The 17,510-nt window shown below is 27.7% G+C and overlaps 1 protein-coding gene across 2 annotated transcripts in view; it reads right to left on the bottom strand.

The window, feature by feature from the left end:
* LOC107164065 (lateral signaling target protein 2 homolog) overlaps positions 1–10,702 on the bottom strand; it is a 29,415-nt gene extending 18,713 nt beyond the window's left edge. The window contains exons 1-2 of one of the 2 annotated variants that reach the window (XM_089228500.1): positions 10,017–10,702; positions 7,514–7,618 (exon numbers count right to left, since the gene is read on the bottom strand). In XM_089228500.1, the coding sequence (XP_089084626.1) occupies positions 7,514–7,549 (36 nt within the window). In that variant the 5' untranslated portion in view covers positions 7,550–7,618; positions 10,017–10,702. Of the gene's footprint in view, positions 1–7,513; positions 9,997–10,016 lie in introns of those variants that run through there. The other variant, XM_089228501.1, reaches the window with a different exon arrangement.
* Positions 10,703–17,510: the final 6,808 nt, after the last annotated feature.

Here is a 17,510-nt window from a genome sequence, read left to right on the forward strand (position 1 = left end):
TAATATAAAAAAAGTTTATATAATTGTATGACGCAAGTCAATGTACTTAGCAATAGCGTATAGGAATATGATGTATTGATGTGTATGGTTTCCGTAGGTATTAACCAACTACCAAGCAACCTATCTTGGAGGCTAGAGCTACTATGTGTATTATAATATGTTTATACTCCATTAACAGCTATCGTGTTTCGGCCCTCATGGTTTGCATCCGTTTTCGACTACACAACACAATTTTTTTCATCGCTATTACAATATGTACCAATTCTATGAAACAAAGATAGTTGTGATAATTATGATAATAATAAATTAATAACGTTTCTGAACTTGAATATTATACCAGTGCAACAGTGGATAGTTATGAGTTTATAACATAAATTGAAACTTGGTACTAACTAAACGAATTAATAAAAACACAACGACATTCATTATACACATGACATTAATTTTAAATTTGTAATAAAGATACATAACAGTTACTTTGCGAGTTATGATTTTTGTTCAAGAATTATAGAAGATTAAAATTGTCTTTTAATGAAATGTATATAAAAACATAACTGGTACACTTCTATATTATAAACAATATAAACTATATATGGCTTTCTCTCGTTTTTTGTAAAAGATAAGGAACTCTTCATACCTATCTAGTTATTTACACATTTATTAGCGTTTAGTACCTAATTAGTTTAAAACCTATTTAATTAATTTTTTTTATAGTTAAGTAAGATTAGGTGAGGTTTATAGCAATAAATATTATCAAAAATATTATTCACATCGAAAAAAAAAATCGAAAAAAAATAATAAGTTTCATTCAAACTAGAAAATAAAATTATTTTCATTACATATTTTATTGCTCACTAGGATAGTTACACGTTACTCAGTTTTAAAGGGGTTTTAACAACTTTTTTATTTTAATTTTTTTAAATAAATTTAACTATAATTTATTAAGATATTATGAACCTATTTATAAAAGTACAATATAAACTTTTAGATATAAGAATCGATAGTTGTATACAATAGTTGTATAATCGCCGAGCTGTAATAGTTGACACTATTAAAAGCCAATAAAAAAAAAGAATTGACAGGCGTAATTAGCATGATTTAAGAAGTTCCCAATTTTTATTTGTAAAATTGACATGTTTTTTAAATATAAAATAAATAATTAGAAGTAAATTTCAGAATAATAATTGTGCTACCTACTCATCATTTATATAATATTACAAATACAAATTAATTAATTTGTAGATAAAAATAATATAAATAAATTATAGAGATAGGTTATAAATGGTAAAATACGATCATTAGCTTTTTCTTTTTTTAATTATCCCGCGGAAACTAAGGCCATTGGGAAAGGGGTAGTACTGTAGGTTGTAATGGAACTGTAGATTGGTTTTACACGTGGGTGAGAGTTTTTGGCAGAATTTCTATTGGGGCACCCGTAGGTTTCTGCCATGCCTCGGAGTGGGGGATGGCGGCACTTGTTCTCCGGACACCGTGACTTGCCACCCGATGGCACCCGGATGAAAAATGCCACCCGATGGTCGAGGATCGAACCCAGTCCGGCTGAGCCACAGCCGACGCGGTAGACCTGGCCGAGTGGCCTAACCTAACCTAACCTCGTCCCCCCATTAGCTTTTATGGGGGTATAAAATCACAGGTTACTATATCTATACAAAATGAGTACATTTGGCATATTTTCAAATTCTTACATCTATTTGCAATTAAAATTAATAGGAACACGAAGACAACGTACCTATAATACCTATAATACATTTAGATGTCAACTAATTCGTTAGTCATTTTTCATTTACCTACCAATAATCTATCTACCAGTTAAAAATAAAGTAACATATAATTTTAATAAAGATAGTTAACCTGTTAGCCTAGATGTCATCACTCTGTGTATTATAATTTATCAATACGACAGTACGTATTAAAAAAAACCACATATAAAAATAATTAAACAAATAAAAAATGTTACGACAAACAATCACATATTAAATAATTATTAAGGATGATGATTATTGATTAACATAGATACTGAATTGTGAATAATTCAATAGATCAAAATAAATAACGTCCTAGACAATATGAGTAATTCGTATTACACTTTTTTAAATAAAGCGTAACAAATTAAATGTTATAAATTTTCTCATAATATAATTTTAATTACAAATACATGCACCAACATCATTACAAGGATTTTAATTTATTTATGATACATAAATACATTTTTTAGTAGGTAGTTCGAGAATAATAAGGATATAAACCATTATATCTATACCCCGATCTACGAGTATACTGTCTATAGCCTAATATGACAATATGAAGTCACAAATAAGAGACATATTATTTAACCATGAACTCTAACTTATTAAATGTAATACCTAGCTAATTATGTATATTGCGCAACCACAATAATATATAATATCAAATAATAATTTTTGAAGATATTTTTTCTGGGTACAGTGTTACCTCCGTAACTTTTCAAAGCCTATACCAAAGACCCAACTTTACCTATTCATTATATTGCATTGCTTAAGCGTATTTAGGAATTATTATTTTTTATTAAATTCATCGATTTCTTCTTTTATGTTTACAAAAATAGAAAAACCGTCGAAAAGTATTCTAATATAACTGTTATAATATCTTGAAAAAACAGAGCGGATCTATCCAACCCTCCCTAATACCATAAATACGAAACTGGTATATTGTGACATGTTTTATATTCTTCGATACTCTCTTTGTAACAAGTAAACAGTATCGTGAAGACAAGTCGTATTACTAATATTGAATTTCTGATACTTACTTCTGTATAATATAAAAACAAACTTTAAAAAAAAAACCATTTAAGATATGTGCCAATTTATAAATTATTTATCAATTCGTGTAAACATAACAAATTTATGTTTCCTAAACTTTTGATAAAAAGCCTATTGACCTTTCAGCATTTCATAGAATAACTTGTTTTTTTATTCTAATGCTACTTAAAAACTACTTATCATGTTTTATATTTAAAAAAATATGTGGGATGAAAGCTACTATGTAAACAAGCATTTAATTTTTATATATGTAGATAACAGTAGCTGGTTTTAACTCAATGTGAGTGATGTGACAACTGACCAGGAACCAAGAGAACATAAGTCATCATATTTTATGGTGAAGCACCCTTAATTTTAATTTTATACAACAATTAATAAAAATGTAGTTATTTCATTCAGATTCGTAAATTTATGATATTTATTCCTAATGCGATTTTACTATTGGAACCGCAATAAAATGTAGGTATACCTATACGAATTCTATTTAAATATTAATACACAAAAATTTACTCTAACTCGTAGATTTGACTGAAATAGCCTCATGATTTTCCTTCCATCAAGAGACACATAATACGTATATTACATTATATTAGGATTATAGGTATTACATTCAACTTCGGGACGACCTTGGTACGATCAATGTGTATAATGTGTATGTATATATATATATATATATATAAATAAAATATAATTACCAACAAAACATTTGTAGGTACTTAGAAAAGTTAGAAGAACCTAATTAAATTCGTAAATATTTAAAATAATATTGCCTCAAATCAACAAATTTCATTAAGAAAAAGTGAATAACTAAACAGATATATGTTTATGAAAATATAAGTAAATACAGATGGAACAAGTTATAATTATACTACAGTTTAAGGAATAACATAGTGATCTAGTCCTTTTGGAATGAAAGGTTAAAAAAACATAACACTCGTTTATCACTAAATTATCGAACAATACAGAGGTATCGAGTGTCGTATTCAGATATTATTAAATTATGGTTGATAAACAAACAAATATTTTTTGATTTTAAATCTCACGATATTTTGACTAATATATCTGTAAACCACTTAGTTATGGTCTAATTAATAATTATGTCAACATTGAAACTACGTAAAATTATATTTTGATTCTTTTATAATTTTTTGTTTTGTTACAACTTAAAATAGAGTTGTCACACCTATTAATCTAAAATTACACGAAGAAACAAAAATACAAGGTAATTTCCTTGTAGAAAAAGTTTTACCTAACGGTTTTAATTGGATTTCTGATTTAAATACATTGGTTTGATCAAGGATGCTATTATTTCTGTTGTTTGTTGTCCTTGTATGAAAGGTATCTATAGTAAATATATACGTACTTAGAGAAGTCTAAATACGAATAATAGTTGTCTATGGACATTGTCGTATAACAAAATCTAGATGGGTATTTAATATGTATTTTGTTTAAAACGTCGGAAGTTTAAACTATATAGGCTTGACGCCCGAAGGAACAAATTAAAAATAGCATACAAAATAAGATGAAAATTAATTAAGTAGTCATGAATACTAAAATATTTTATATCTACCTACCTACAAAATTTACAATTATTGATAATACCAATCATGAAATATTATGTGCGCGATCTTTCAACTAATTACTTACCTATACAAATAGGCACGGACTTGAATTATTTAAAATCAATAATAGGTAGATACCTAACCTAACGTAACCTACATCCTACACCTATAGTTTAAACTTTCCTCATCAATTATAATGTGCTATCAATATTATATGCAATTCCAAAACTACCTATGTCCAAGAACTAAGGCACATCAAATTTTTCACAAATTTAAAAAATAAACAGTTTTTCGAATTTCCTAATTATTTTTGAGGAAATGGCTATAAATGACAAAATAAATTAGAGAATATATGCAAACAAGAAATCCGTTTTTAAAATAGAACCTTGACAATTTTTGGTAAGAGCTAACCAACCAAGCTTTTTATTTTATGAGACATATTTTAAGCTTAGTTTTACCCGAGGTTTTACGTTTATGCAAGACTGATGAAAAAATCTCGCAGATTAATGATAATATATTTGAAACCATTACCTGCTAGATTAATAATATTAAACTCAATTTATTCCTAAAAACCATAAAGTTCGTTTTCACTCAATTACACCCAATTCTTAGGTTGTCATTGATTTTGAAAAATGAAAACGGGCATAATAAATTATCAAGAAAACGGCGAGTTGTGCTTGAGTAGTGAGTACCTAAATGCTTTTGTTATTTTTCCTTTTATCTCAGATAAAACAAAATTATTAATAATAATATTAGAATGTATCTATTAAACATATTATATCCATCCATAATATAATATAATAAACGTAAGACCGATTATATAAAAAAAATATTTTATTTCAACTAAATAATTTTAGAGGATACCTCGGCATAAACTAGAATATATATTTTAATAAATTTAATAAAAATAATTACTTATAAATACATTACTCATGTTAATTTACAGTTTTAAATTTTGAATAAAAAATTTGAGTTTTTCCTAAGCAAGTGCTATAAAAGGACTCCAACTACCTATAATATATAATCTGACAACACCAGGGCTACCACAAGGACAGAGGCAGTAAAAATCAGAATTGGGATTATTTTTTCTACTTTTACAATTATCACACATTCTATAAAACACTTGTTAATAATAAATAATCACTACGCGATTATAAATTATTCAAAATATTTTTGTTCAATAAATGTTTGAAGATAATATATTAAGTTCAAAATAAATCTAGGTATATAAGATACCTATGGTATAATTAAAGTAGTTGATAGAAAAGTTATAAGGTAAGCTATATCAATACTAAGTTAACAATATTTTAAATTAAGTATTATTACAGAATATTCTGTGGTATTATCTTGAACTAGGCCTAGTGATAACAGGCTGTTTTTTAGGTGTTTCAAGATATAAATAAATTTGTCATCAACCCCCAAAAATCTAAACCACTTTTTTATGTCAATTTTATTTTATTAGAATCTAATTAATTAGGTACTAATATGTATAAATTCAACCTGACTACATACGTACACCAAAAACATATGTATTTAACGATATGTAACTACTTTAATTTAACTATTACCTATTCAAAAATCAAAATTAGTTAATAGGAACTAGAAACCTACTTGAATAGTAATAGTATTGTAATATTAAAGTAATTTCGGTAATTTCATGTAGATTTATGCTACAAATTATAATAAAATATCTATGGATACATCAAATATCTACTAACAAAATTCCCATTATTTTGAATTTTTGCAGCAATTAATAATAGCTAATAGGTAATGGTCAAGATAATAACATATTAATCTCTGTAATAAAAACATCTAGGTAAGCTTAAAGTTTTTATAAAAAAGTAAGAACGAAAATATCTGAAAATAAAAAAAAAATTTATGTGGTTAAGTAAAGTACCTAACTTGTTTAAAATTTTAATACAAAAACAGAAAAATCATATTAGGTATTATGACTTATGAGTCATATAATATATCTACAATAGTTAGTTAAGATTATTAATCATTTGGATATAAATTTTGGTGTCTACTCATAAAAGTTATTTTTTGTCCTTTCTTATTGGCGTGACTTGAAGTAGTACCTACAAAAAATAGTAAACCCACTTATTAAACCAGATTTACCTAGTTTAAAATGAAAAATGGAAAATGATCTACTTGCCTATAATATTAAATTATTTTTGAATAGAATCTTATAATTAAATAATAAGTTCAATTAAAAAATGTAACAATGATGGTCGTACTAAATATGTACCTATTGTGCCTACTGCTCGTCCAAATTCGATGTTGGATATAACCATAATTGTCACATTTTTTAATTGAGCTTATGTAATCATGAGATTATAAATTGGAAAAGTGTTGACACTTATACAGCCACCGAGTTCAATAGGTACCTACTACCTATAAGCAATGTACATTTTGTAAAACAGTTAAAAATCATGGAATTACTTTTGAACTAGTTTCAAAACACCAAATCCCAAACATAAAAATAGTTAAGTCATACCTATATCTTGGTACTTAATTAAATAATAACAAATAGGTAATTAACTACAAAGAATTTAATCAATATGCATTAATAATATACAAGACTTAGGAAAAGGCAATTGTGTTGCATCAGTGGAATTGTCTCGGAAATTGTATAATAACCACAATTATGCTGATCAGTTGACAGTAAGTTACAGAATAACTTCTCAAATTATTTGTTTTTAGCATCAAAATATTTAAATAACATTTAAGTACCAACAATACAGTTTGATATATTATTTGATTGATAAAAAACAAAGGCTATTCCTAAATACACTTTATTGATGGCAATCATAACTTCTTCAAAAGATAAAACAGATTACAATACTAGGTAAACTAAATGACAAGAGATTCTCTGGATGTAGTAGGATGGCTACAGTAGTAAAAGATATTATACATATAGAATACAAACATAGCACATAGCGTTTGTGGGAACTTACAAACATGGGCACCGGTACCTATCTATTACAATATTATAATGTGCCTACAGTGAGCAACTGAGTAAACGTTAACAGGATCAATAGTAGGATCGATAAAGTTGCAGAAACTTAACTGCCTAATATAGAATAAAAAAAAAATACTATAATTCATAATAAAGTCAAGACCATCAATTACCTTTGGCTTGTAAAACCATTTCCGGATGGACTCCATTTCTCAGACTGCCAAGCACACACCTCGGGGTCAACTTTCCATCTGACTTCGTCAGATAACCGCTGGCAGCTGCGACGAACGGTTGTCAGACATTTCGGACGCGTGACATATTATATCCATCCATAATATAATATAATAAACGTAAGACCGATTATATAAAAAAAATATTTTATTTCAACTAAATAATTTTAGAGGATACCTCGGCATAAACTAGAATATATATTTTAATAAATTTAATAAAAATAATTACTTATAAATACATTACTCATGTTAATTTACAGTTTTAAATTTTGAATAAAAAATTTGAGTTTTTCCTAAGCAAGTGCTATAAAAGGACTCCAACTACCTATAATATATAATCTGACAACACCAGGGCTACCACAAGGACAGAGGCAGTAAAAATCAGAATTGGGATTATTTTTTCTACTTTTACAATTATCACACATTCTATAAAACACTTGTTAATAATAAATAATCACTACGCGATTATAAATTATTCAAAATATTTTTGTTCAATAAATGTTTGAAGATAATATATTAAGTTCAAAATAAATCTAGGTATATAAGATACCTATGGTATAATTAAAGTAGTTGATAGAAAAGTTATAAGGTAAGCTATATCAATACTAAGTTAACAATATTTTAAATTAAGTATTATTACAGAATATTCTGTGGTATTATCTTGAACTAGGCCTAGTGATAACAGGCTGTTTTTTAGGTGTTTCAAGATATAAATAAATTTGTCATCAACCCCCAAAAATCTAAACCACTTTTTTATGTCAATTTTATTTTATTAGAATCTAATTAATTAGGTACTAATATGTATAAATTCAACCTGACTACATACGTACACCAAAAACATATGTATTTAACGATATGTAACTACTTTAATTTAACTATTACCTATTCAAAAATCAAAATTAGTTAATAGGAACTAGAAACCTACTTGAATAGTAATAGTATTGTAATATTAAAGTAATTTCGGTAATTTCATGTAGATTTATGCTACAAATTATAATAAAATATCTATGGATACATCAAATATCTACTAACAAAATTCCCATTATTTTGAATTTTTGCAGCAATTAATAATAGCTAATAGGTAATGGTCAAGATAATAACATATTAATCTCTGTAATAAAAACATCTAGGTAAGCTTAAAGTTTTTATAAAAAAGTAAGAACGAAAATATCTGAAAATAAAAAAAAAATTTATGTGGTTAAGTAAAGTACCTAACTTGTTTAAAATTTTAATACAAAAACAGAAAAATCATATTAGGTATTATGACTTATGAGTCATATAATATATCTACAATAGTTAGTTAAGATTATTAATCATTTGGATATAAATTTTGGTGTCTACTCATAAAAGTTATTTTTTGTCCTTTCTTATTGGCGTGACTTGAAGTAGTACCTACAAAAAATAGTAAACCCACTTATTAAACCAGATTTACCTAGTTTAAAATGAAAAATGGAAAATGATCTACTTGCCTATAATATTAAATTATTTTTGAATAGAATCTTATAATTAAATAATAAGTTCAATTAAAAAATGTAACAATGATGGTCGTACTAAATATGTACCTATTGTGCCTACTGCTCGTCCAAATTCGATGTTGGATATAACCATAATTGTCACATTTTTTAATTGAGCTTATGTAATCATGAGATTATAAATTGGAAAAGTGTTGACACTTATACAGCCACCGAGTTCAATAGGTACCTACTACCTATAAGCAATGTACATTTTGTAAAACAGTTAAAAATCATGGAATTACTTTTGAACTAGTTTCAAAACACCAAATCCCAAACATAAAAATAGTTAAGTCATACCTATATCTTGGTACTTAATTAAATAATAACAAATAGGTAATTAACTACAAAGAATTTAATCAATATGCATTAATAATATACAAGACTTAGGAAAAGGCAATTGTGTTGCATCAGTGGAATTGTCTCGGAAATTGTATAATAACCACAATTATGCTGATCAGTTGACAGTAAGTTACAGAATAACTTCTCAAATTATTTGTTTTTAGCATCAAAATATTTAAATAACATTTAAGTACCAACAATACAGTTTGATATATTATTTGATTGATAAAAAACAAAGGCTATTCCTAAATACACTTTATTGATGGCAATCATAACTTCTTCAAAAGATAAAACAGATTACAATACTAGGTAAACTAAATGACAAGAGATTCTCTGGATGTAGTAGGATGGCTACAGTAGTAAAAGATATTATACATATAGAATACAAACATAGCACATAGCGTTTGTGGGAACTTACAAACATGGGCACCGGTACCTATCTATTACAATATTATAATGTGCCTACAGTGAGCAACTGAGTAAACGTTAACAGGATCAATAGTAGGATCGATAAAGTTGCAGAAACTTAACTGCCTAATATAGAATAAAAAAAAAATACTATAATTCATAATAAAGTCAAGACCATCAATTACCTTTGGCTTGTAAAACCATTTCCGGATGGACTCCATTTCTCAGACTGCCAAGCACACACCTCGGGGTCAACTTTCCATCTGACTTCGTCAGATAACCGCTGGCAGCTGCGACGAACGGTTGTCAGACATTTCGGACGCGTATCGCGTACGGATCGTGGACAAACGACGACACAACTAGGTTTTCGAATTGCGAACTCAACTCAGACACCACAACAGGCGGTGTTAATCATGAGTCGTACGTGGATTTATTTAATAATTAAAGGTGTACAGCGTAGTCATCAACCGCTGTCACCGAGGAAAAAAACAAAACGTCGATGAAAGGCGGAAAAACGACGCGCAACAATCACAACTTAGACACCCGTAGACGACACAAACGAGTGAGCGGGCCGATACGCTATTACGCTACTGATACTGAAATAGTGAAGTCGCACAACACACGGTTGCACGATGAGTGCGACCACTGCGACCGCGGTCGTCGTCGTCGACGGGAGGCCAGACTTTGGTTGGGGAGGGCCGCGGGAACGGAGAGGAAAACGCCGCCCCGAAAAAAAGCACGGTCTCGCGGTCACGTCGTCTGTTGTACTTGTAATCGTAGTTGTTGTAGTATCCGTATCTATATGTTATTACTATAATATAGTTGAATTCTAGAAGTCTGGCAGTGGTGTAGTCGTAGTCGTGTAGTGTGAGCCGCGGCAGCGATAGTCTAGTCTCACGGCGATAACATAGAGATAGAAGCAATAGTTAACGCGACGACGACGTTATCATCATCGTCACGAGATTTTAGTTTCTTGAGTTGGCACCACCTGTCGCCACGGTCCGCCAGATGCCGCGAGCTCCGGGCGATGGCGGCGGCTAATCCATTTGTGATCCGCCCGGATGGAATACCCAAAATAAATACTGCTTTAATAATACAGGGCAGAAACTTATAATTAAAATAAATACCTTTTCTTTTGTTATTGTTTTCCATATTTTGAGCAGTGACTTAGTAGTTGTACTTAGTTGTTCTATAACTTAACACACCATGTGAGTTGATTTGAATTGAAAAATTATTAAAACAATTAAACAACTATATTTTATTGATGTGTATTTAATTTTGTATGAAATTAAATACACATCAATAAAATTTCAATAAAATCCATTATGTGAACCGCCGTGTAATCATATACACCATACAGCCATACGGTCCTCCCCCTTGTAAAGGTCTATGAACCACCTGTTGTCCTGTTATGAATTTCGCTTTTTACTATCAATTGTTGCAATACCCCAATGCCATTAATACATCAAAATTCAACTAGTGCTAATAAAGTATTGTTATTTATTATATTACTATAAAAGTTTTAGTTTTAGGTGTATGATACCTATAACATAATACAATCAATAAATTAATATTTATAATAAAAATGTATTATAGGTACCTACGTTTGAATTTATAACTATCTACCCCAAAAAATATATGTTTTATCCGATTTATCGCTTTTGACAAAATATATTATACGAAATGAAATCGTACATTTGAGTTCCTTTGGCTATATTCTTTAGTCCATCCGGTCTGTCTGTACATGCACCTGTACATAATATTACACAACAACAGCATTTAAATGCAAATTGACTTCCGGGCAGCTGCAAACAATAATAATATAATACTAAATGTTATAATATAAAATAAAATTGCGAATGGTCGCTGAAAATGAATGATGATTATTGATTACTTTGTTACTTTCATCTTTCATCAATATATCGTATATTCATACCTGCAGCTATAGGAAATGTATAATATACCCATGTACAATGTACAATGTACATGTTATATTATATTGAAGTCATAAAGTTTATATGTGAACCTATATGGTTATTTATGTTATATATGTGTGACATGCATCTTATAAATATACAGAACAATAGGCAATAGCTACAGTGAAGATATTATTTTTATTATTAAAAGAAGATTATAAATAATAATTTATATCTATTATCTAACATACCTACAATACAAGCAAATTTGCTGACATTTATTTTTTGCAGTGATTGTTATACTATACAATATTACAGTACATATATATATATATATATATATATACATGGTCTGTAACAATAGATTTAGGCAATTTAGATATATATATATATCTAATGTACCTATATACATATATAAAACACGTCATAATTATACACACATTTTTTGTAAACTCCCTTATGTGTACATAGGTACGTATAAATGTATGTACATATTATACATATAATATTATATATATATATATATATATATATATATACTCACAATTTGTATTCACTGTTACATATCAGACGCATATACCTACCTATAATATTGTATTGTTAATGACACCGCATACAAATTGTATTCCGAAGGACGATCACAACTTTCAGCAATTCCTCTGTCTCCCGCTCTCAACTTCATATCAATCCACTTCTACGCACGCAGAAATTGTATATGACAAAATATTATATAATAATGTTCCTACTATATATATTCATTATATTGTATGCATGTGTTGAACAGCCGTCAGTCATAAAGAGTATCTCATGTCTCTTATATCTCATGCAATGTTCAATAGGTATATATAACATTTCATTTTCCTCATTAGTATAATTTTAAAAATCATCGAGCTGCGTGAAACATGTATTAATATGCCACTCATTTAATTATGCAGTTAAGTGTTTTTTTTTTTTTTTTTTTTTTGTAATGTGATACATATAGTAATGATATGATGCGATGAAAAGATAGATGCATTACCCTAGCAACATATGACGGGCATAGCCGTTTTCGACCAAAAACGTACTCTTCCCTTTTCGGCCTATTCACTTTTCGACCAAATTTAAAAAAAACTGATTCCCTTAAAATTATGTAATTTTAACAAATTATTAAAAGTATAAGTTGGTACTGAATAGTACCAAGACATTTGAATTCGATTTGAAAAACCTTCAAAATTTAAATAAATAAAATAATAGGAATCATTTTTAGTGTATGTGTAAAATTAATATCGTTTTGTAAATAATTTTGTCGCGAATTGTATTTTTACAAGTATTATTATTTTACAACATTTTATGCAACTTATAAAAAACTATATTATGTAGCAGCAATTATTTTATTTTTTTTACATATATTATATCATAAATTTTTGATTTGGCCGAAAAGGGAATAAGGGAATCAGTCTTTTTTAAATTTGGTCGAAAAGTGAATCGGCCGAAAAGGGAAGGGTACGTTTTTGGTCGAAAACGGTCTCGCCCCTACATACAGTATCCCTGTAATACCTACTCTATATAGGACATAGCTGCACAACGGACTGACATGTATATTTATGTATCGTATATTATATACAAAAATTGAATAACTTATAGTTGTTATAGTTTTCTTTTTGTTTAAAACAATTTGGATAATGGCATAGGATTTATAATTATTTTAATGATATTATTAATTTTAAAATATATACTCGCGCTCTCAAATAAGACAAATAATAAAAAAATTATAATATAACACATATATTTTACACATAGACATAGCATACATATTATTATATTACAATATTACAGATTTATTATAAAAACATAGTTTATAAAATCATGTTCATTGTAGGTACATACACAGTTATACCTACCTACCTATATGTATCTATAATATAATGTCTAGCTAAAATTATATTAAACAACTCATCAAGTGTGATGCCTTAAAGGTACTTACCTATTTATAATAATGATACTTATTGATTCTAATGATTCTATCTGTTATCTGTATATATATATATATATATTTATTTAATAAATATAAACATAATATTATAGTACTCTACGAGGCTTATGAAATCAGATTATATGTACCTATGTAACATACCTAAATATAATAAATATATTTTTGTTAGAGTCAACCTCAAACTAGCTGACAATCTCTACGAAGCTCTTGGTCCTGACCCCGACAACACTCAGAAGATATTTACCTTTTTAAAATTATCTAAATTATATAACCTAATCTAAACACACCTTCACACCCCAAGCTTGAATTGTATAAATATCCCTCCTTTTATCACCATATGTTAAATTTAACTTCAGCCAATAATCTTTGTTGTTGCGGCTTAATTTTAAATAAAAAAAATAAATAAATATATTTTGTCTCCAAAGGCAAAATAATATCTTCGATGTTACTATAACAACATACCTAATAATTTAATTCTATATTAGTATATTAATATATTATACAATAATGTGTAATTGATGTTTTATGCCTTTGACTCAGGCAAAAGTTGTTGGCTATAAGCTGTTGTAACTTGTAAGTGGAAATTAAAAAAATAAATAGTCAAGCATAAATTTAAAAACAGTTTTAGGAGTATCTGAAGTTAGAATTTTTATATAATTTATGAAAATCGTGAAAATTTGTAAATTATTTTTAACAACTTTTACCTGTCGATTGCTCCAACTAGATTCATATTCTACCAAAGATGACACTGAAGTTTGAATTAAATGTTAACTAATTGGAAACTACATTAAATTATAGCAAAACCAAAAGATTAAATATCATAGTTGCATAAATAAACTTTAGTTTATGACTTCATCACAGCTGGAAGGGATTGTATATATTTAAAACAATTCTTAGAGTAAATAAGTTATTACTATTTTAAGTTTTCACATTGTACCTAACGGCTAGTATATCATTTAACCCTTACATATCCGTATATATGCAGTATGATAGTAAGGTAGTACTGCACGATTAAGCTATAGAAGTGAAGCAGTGGCGCCGAAGTCCATGTTTATGTATGGCAGCTGCCATACATATAAAAATTTGGCTGGGGGGTGGGTCTTTAGATGAAAATTAATAGGAATAGGATCACAAATTATTAAGTAATATTGCCCATTGGGCATTGAGAATATTTGGTATTAAACATCAATGTTTTCGTTGAACCCTGAACAATAAACGCTAAATAGTTCATAATAAATAATAATACAATCAATAGTAAGAACAGTAACAACTATTAGCGCAGAAATCGGTGTCAGTTGCTTAGCACTAGTCAGCAGTCAGTCATTACTTTATTAAGTATTCAGGTCAGAGTGAGCGACTTATTTGTTATTTTTGTTGAGTTTATTGTCTACTAGTGTTCATGTACTATTTCTGTTAACTGAATAGTTTATAATTAAATGAATTATTATTTAATATACTTAGTTTATATTTTTAGTTATCACTTTTTCTATTATTTTGATTTTAGTCTTTTGAGTTTTGACTTTTTAAGCACGTTTATTTTTAATAATTAAAATACTTTATTACCCATATTAATGTATTATATGAATGTTAATACTGCCTTATCGACTATTATTTATACATTTAAGAATTGAGTATACTTATTTTATGTACATACGTATATGGTATATCCGATATCGTATATAGAAACATTAGAAACAAATATTTTGAACAGAACAAAAATAATAATAGAAACCATCAACCAATAAAGGTATCCGCCGACCGGCGACCATCTACCCCACTACCATAATTAATTATACTACATTATTACCGTCCATCTATCATAACATAGCAAGCACGAGGGAATTATTTAATTTATTTTGTTTGGCTAAATTAGCTAATATTTTTCCAAATTTATATTTAGTTTTAAAATTAGCTGTTACATTACCTGTAACAAGCTGTAGCGTAGAGCGAACGTTTTCTAAATTAAAACTTATAAAAACAAAGTTAAGAACAACTATGTCACAAGATCGTCTCGAGAGTTTAATGAAAATATCATGTGAGCAAGATATAATTATTAATAATGAAAATGTAATTTTGTTATTTGCAGCTAAAAGTAGTGTTCTAACTAAATGTTTGATTTATTAGTACATGTTTAATACTTATATTGTTATGAAAGGACATAATTATTATTAATACTGTATATTGTATAATATAATATAAAATAAAAGGTTGAATTTTGTTTATATCTTTGTATTTTGTAGTAAGTACTATCGTTGAAGGCAATTCAATATAATTTGTATATTATATATTTATGTTAATTATTACATAGTTGGAAAAAGGAGAAAAAGCTTATAAAAAATAAGAGTGTGTAGAAAATTGTTTGTGAGAGGTTTCAAATTTTATTTGTGGGTTGTGTTGTAGGTGGCGGGGGTGGGTGGTTGTTGGAGATTCTTGCCATACATTTAATTTTGTACTTCGGCGCCACTGAAGTGAAGTAGCAATTCAAAAATGCAACCATTTAATTAATCAAAAATCGTTCCACAGTTAAATGTTAATAACTATTAGGTATTCTGTATTCGAAACGCATGGGAATAAAACGCATTGGTATAAAATGTATGTATAGTATATTATATTATCTATTTGTAGTGATAAGCCTAAAGCGCATTTTCACCATATTTGCGTTATATTAATAATTAATATAATATAGAACAGAGTAATATTCTACTTGCATATACACGTGGCACACATAAACATCTATGAATAAATATAGCTACATTTATTAATCATGATTCATGATATCCATTGATTAAATATTAATCTAATCTAATCCTTAAGGCTTAAAAAATAAGTAAAACGGGAAAACACTCATTTTTCGACAAGATCGATTTTGGTTTTTGATGTAACTTTAAAACGAATGATCATAGATACATGAAATTTTCACCGAATGTTTATATAAGTATATTCTATCCACCATGCAATTTTCAAAAACTTTCGACGTAAGTTGAACTATTCATAGGCATTTGAAATTTTCGAACATTATTATAGTTTTTTTTAAATTAATATTGATAAAAATGTATTTGTTCGGCAGAAAAGCCGTTTGTTCGTAAAAAAATTTAATACAAGGCTCTAAACATATTGTTACAATAGCAGTTGAAAAATAAAAGAAATACATAGTCACAATTTTTTTTTATAAACATTCAAAGTTTGAGTTTTGACAACATAATATTATGTAAAATTCACAAATTATTTCAAACTAGAAATTCATAAAAAATTTTCTTTTTAAATCTAAGATTTGAAAATTTAATACGAGATTCCTTACAAGTTTGTCAATCTTTATTACAAATAAAAAGTCCACCGGAAATTCAAATTAAATTTTTATGAGCATTTGAAATTTAAATTTTTACAACATTGGATTTTCACTGGATTTCACATTTAGTGATTTTCTTATTTTGTTGTAACTCTAAAAATCTAAAACAATAAATGACCGCAGATACTTGAAATTTTCACTGAATGTTTATATAGGCATTTTATATATTTGATAAAATTTTCAAAATATTTACATTTGTTTTGAGCTGTTTACTGACATTTTAATTTTTCAACTTTTTTAGTTTTTTTTCCTATAAATATCGATAAAAATTTATTTTTTCGGTAGAAAAGCTTGAAAATTTAATACAAGGCTTCTAACACATTTTAACAATAGCAGTTGAAAAATAAAATAAATTCATGGTCACAATTTTTTTTTACAAGCATTCAAAGTTTGAATTTTGACAACATAATATGTAAAAATCACGAAAATCACGAAAATCCGCAAA

Source organism: Diuraphis noxia, unplaced genomic scaffold (genome assembly GCF_037042655.1).
Source record: "Diuraphis noxia isolate RWA-SAM2 unplaced genomic scaffold, SU_Dnox_SAM2 contig0005, whole genome shotgun sequence".
In the NCBI taxonomy this organism is placed as follows: domain Eukaryota; kingdom Metazoa; phylum Arthropoda; class Insecta; order Hemiptera; family Aphididae; genus Diuraphis; species Diuraphis noxia.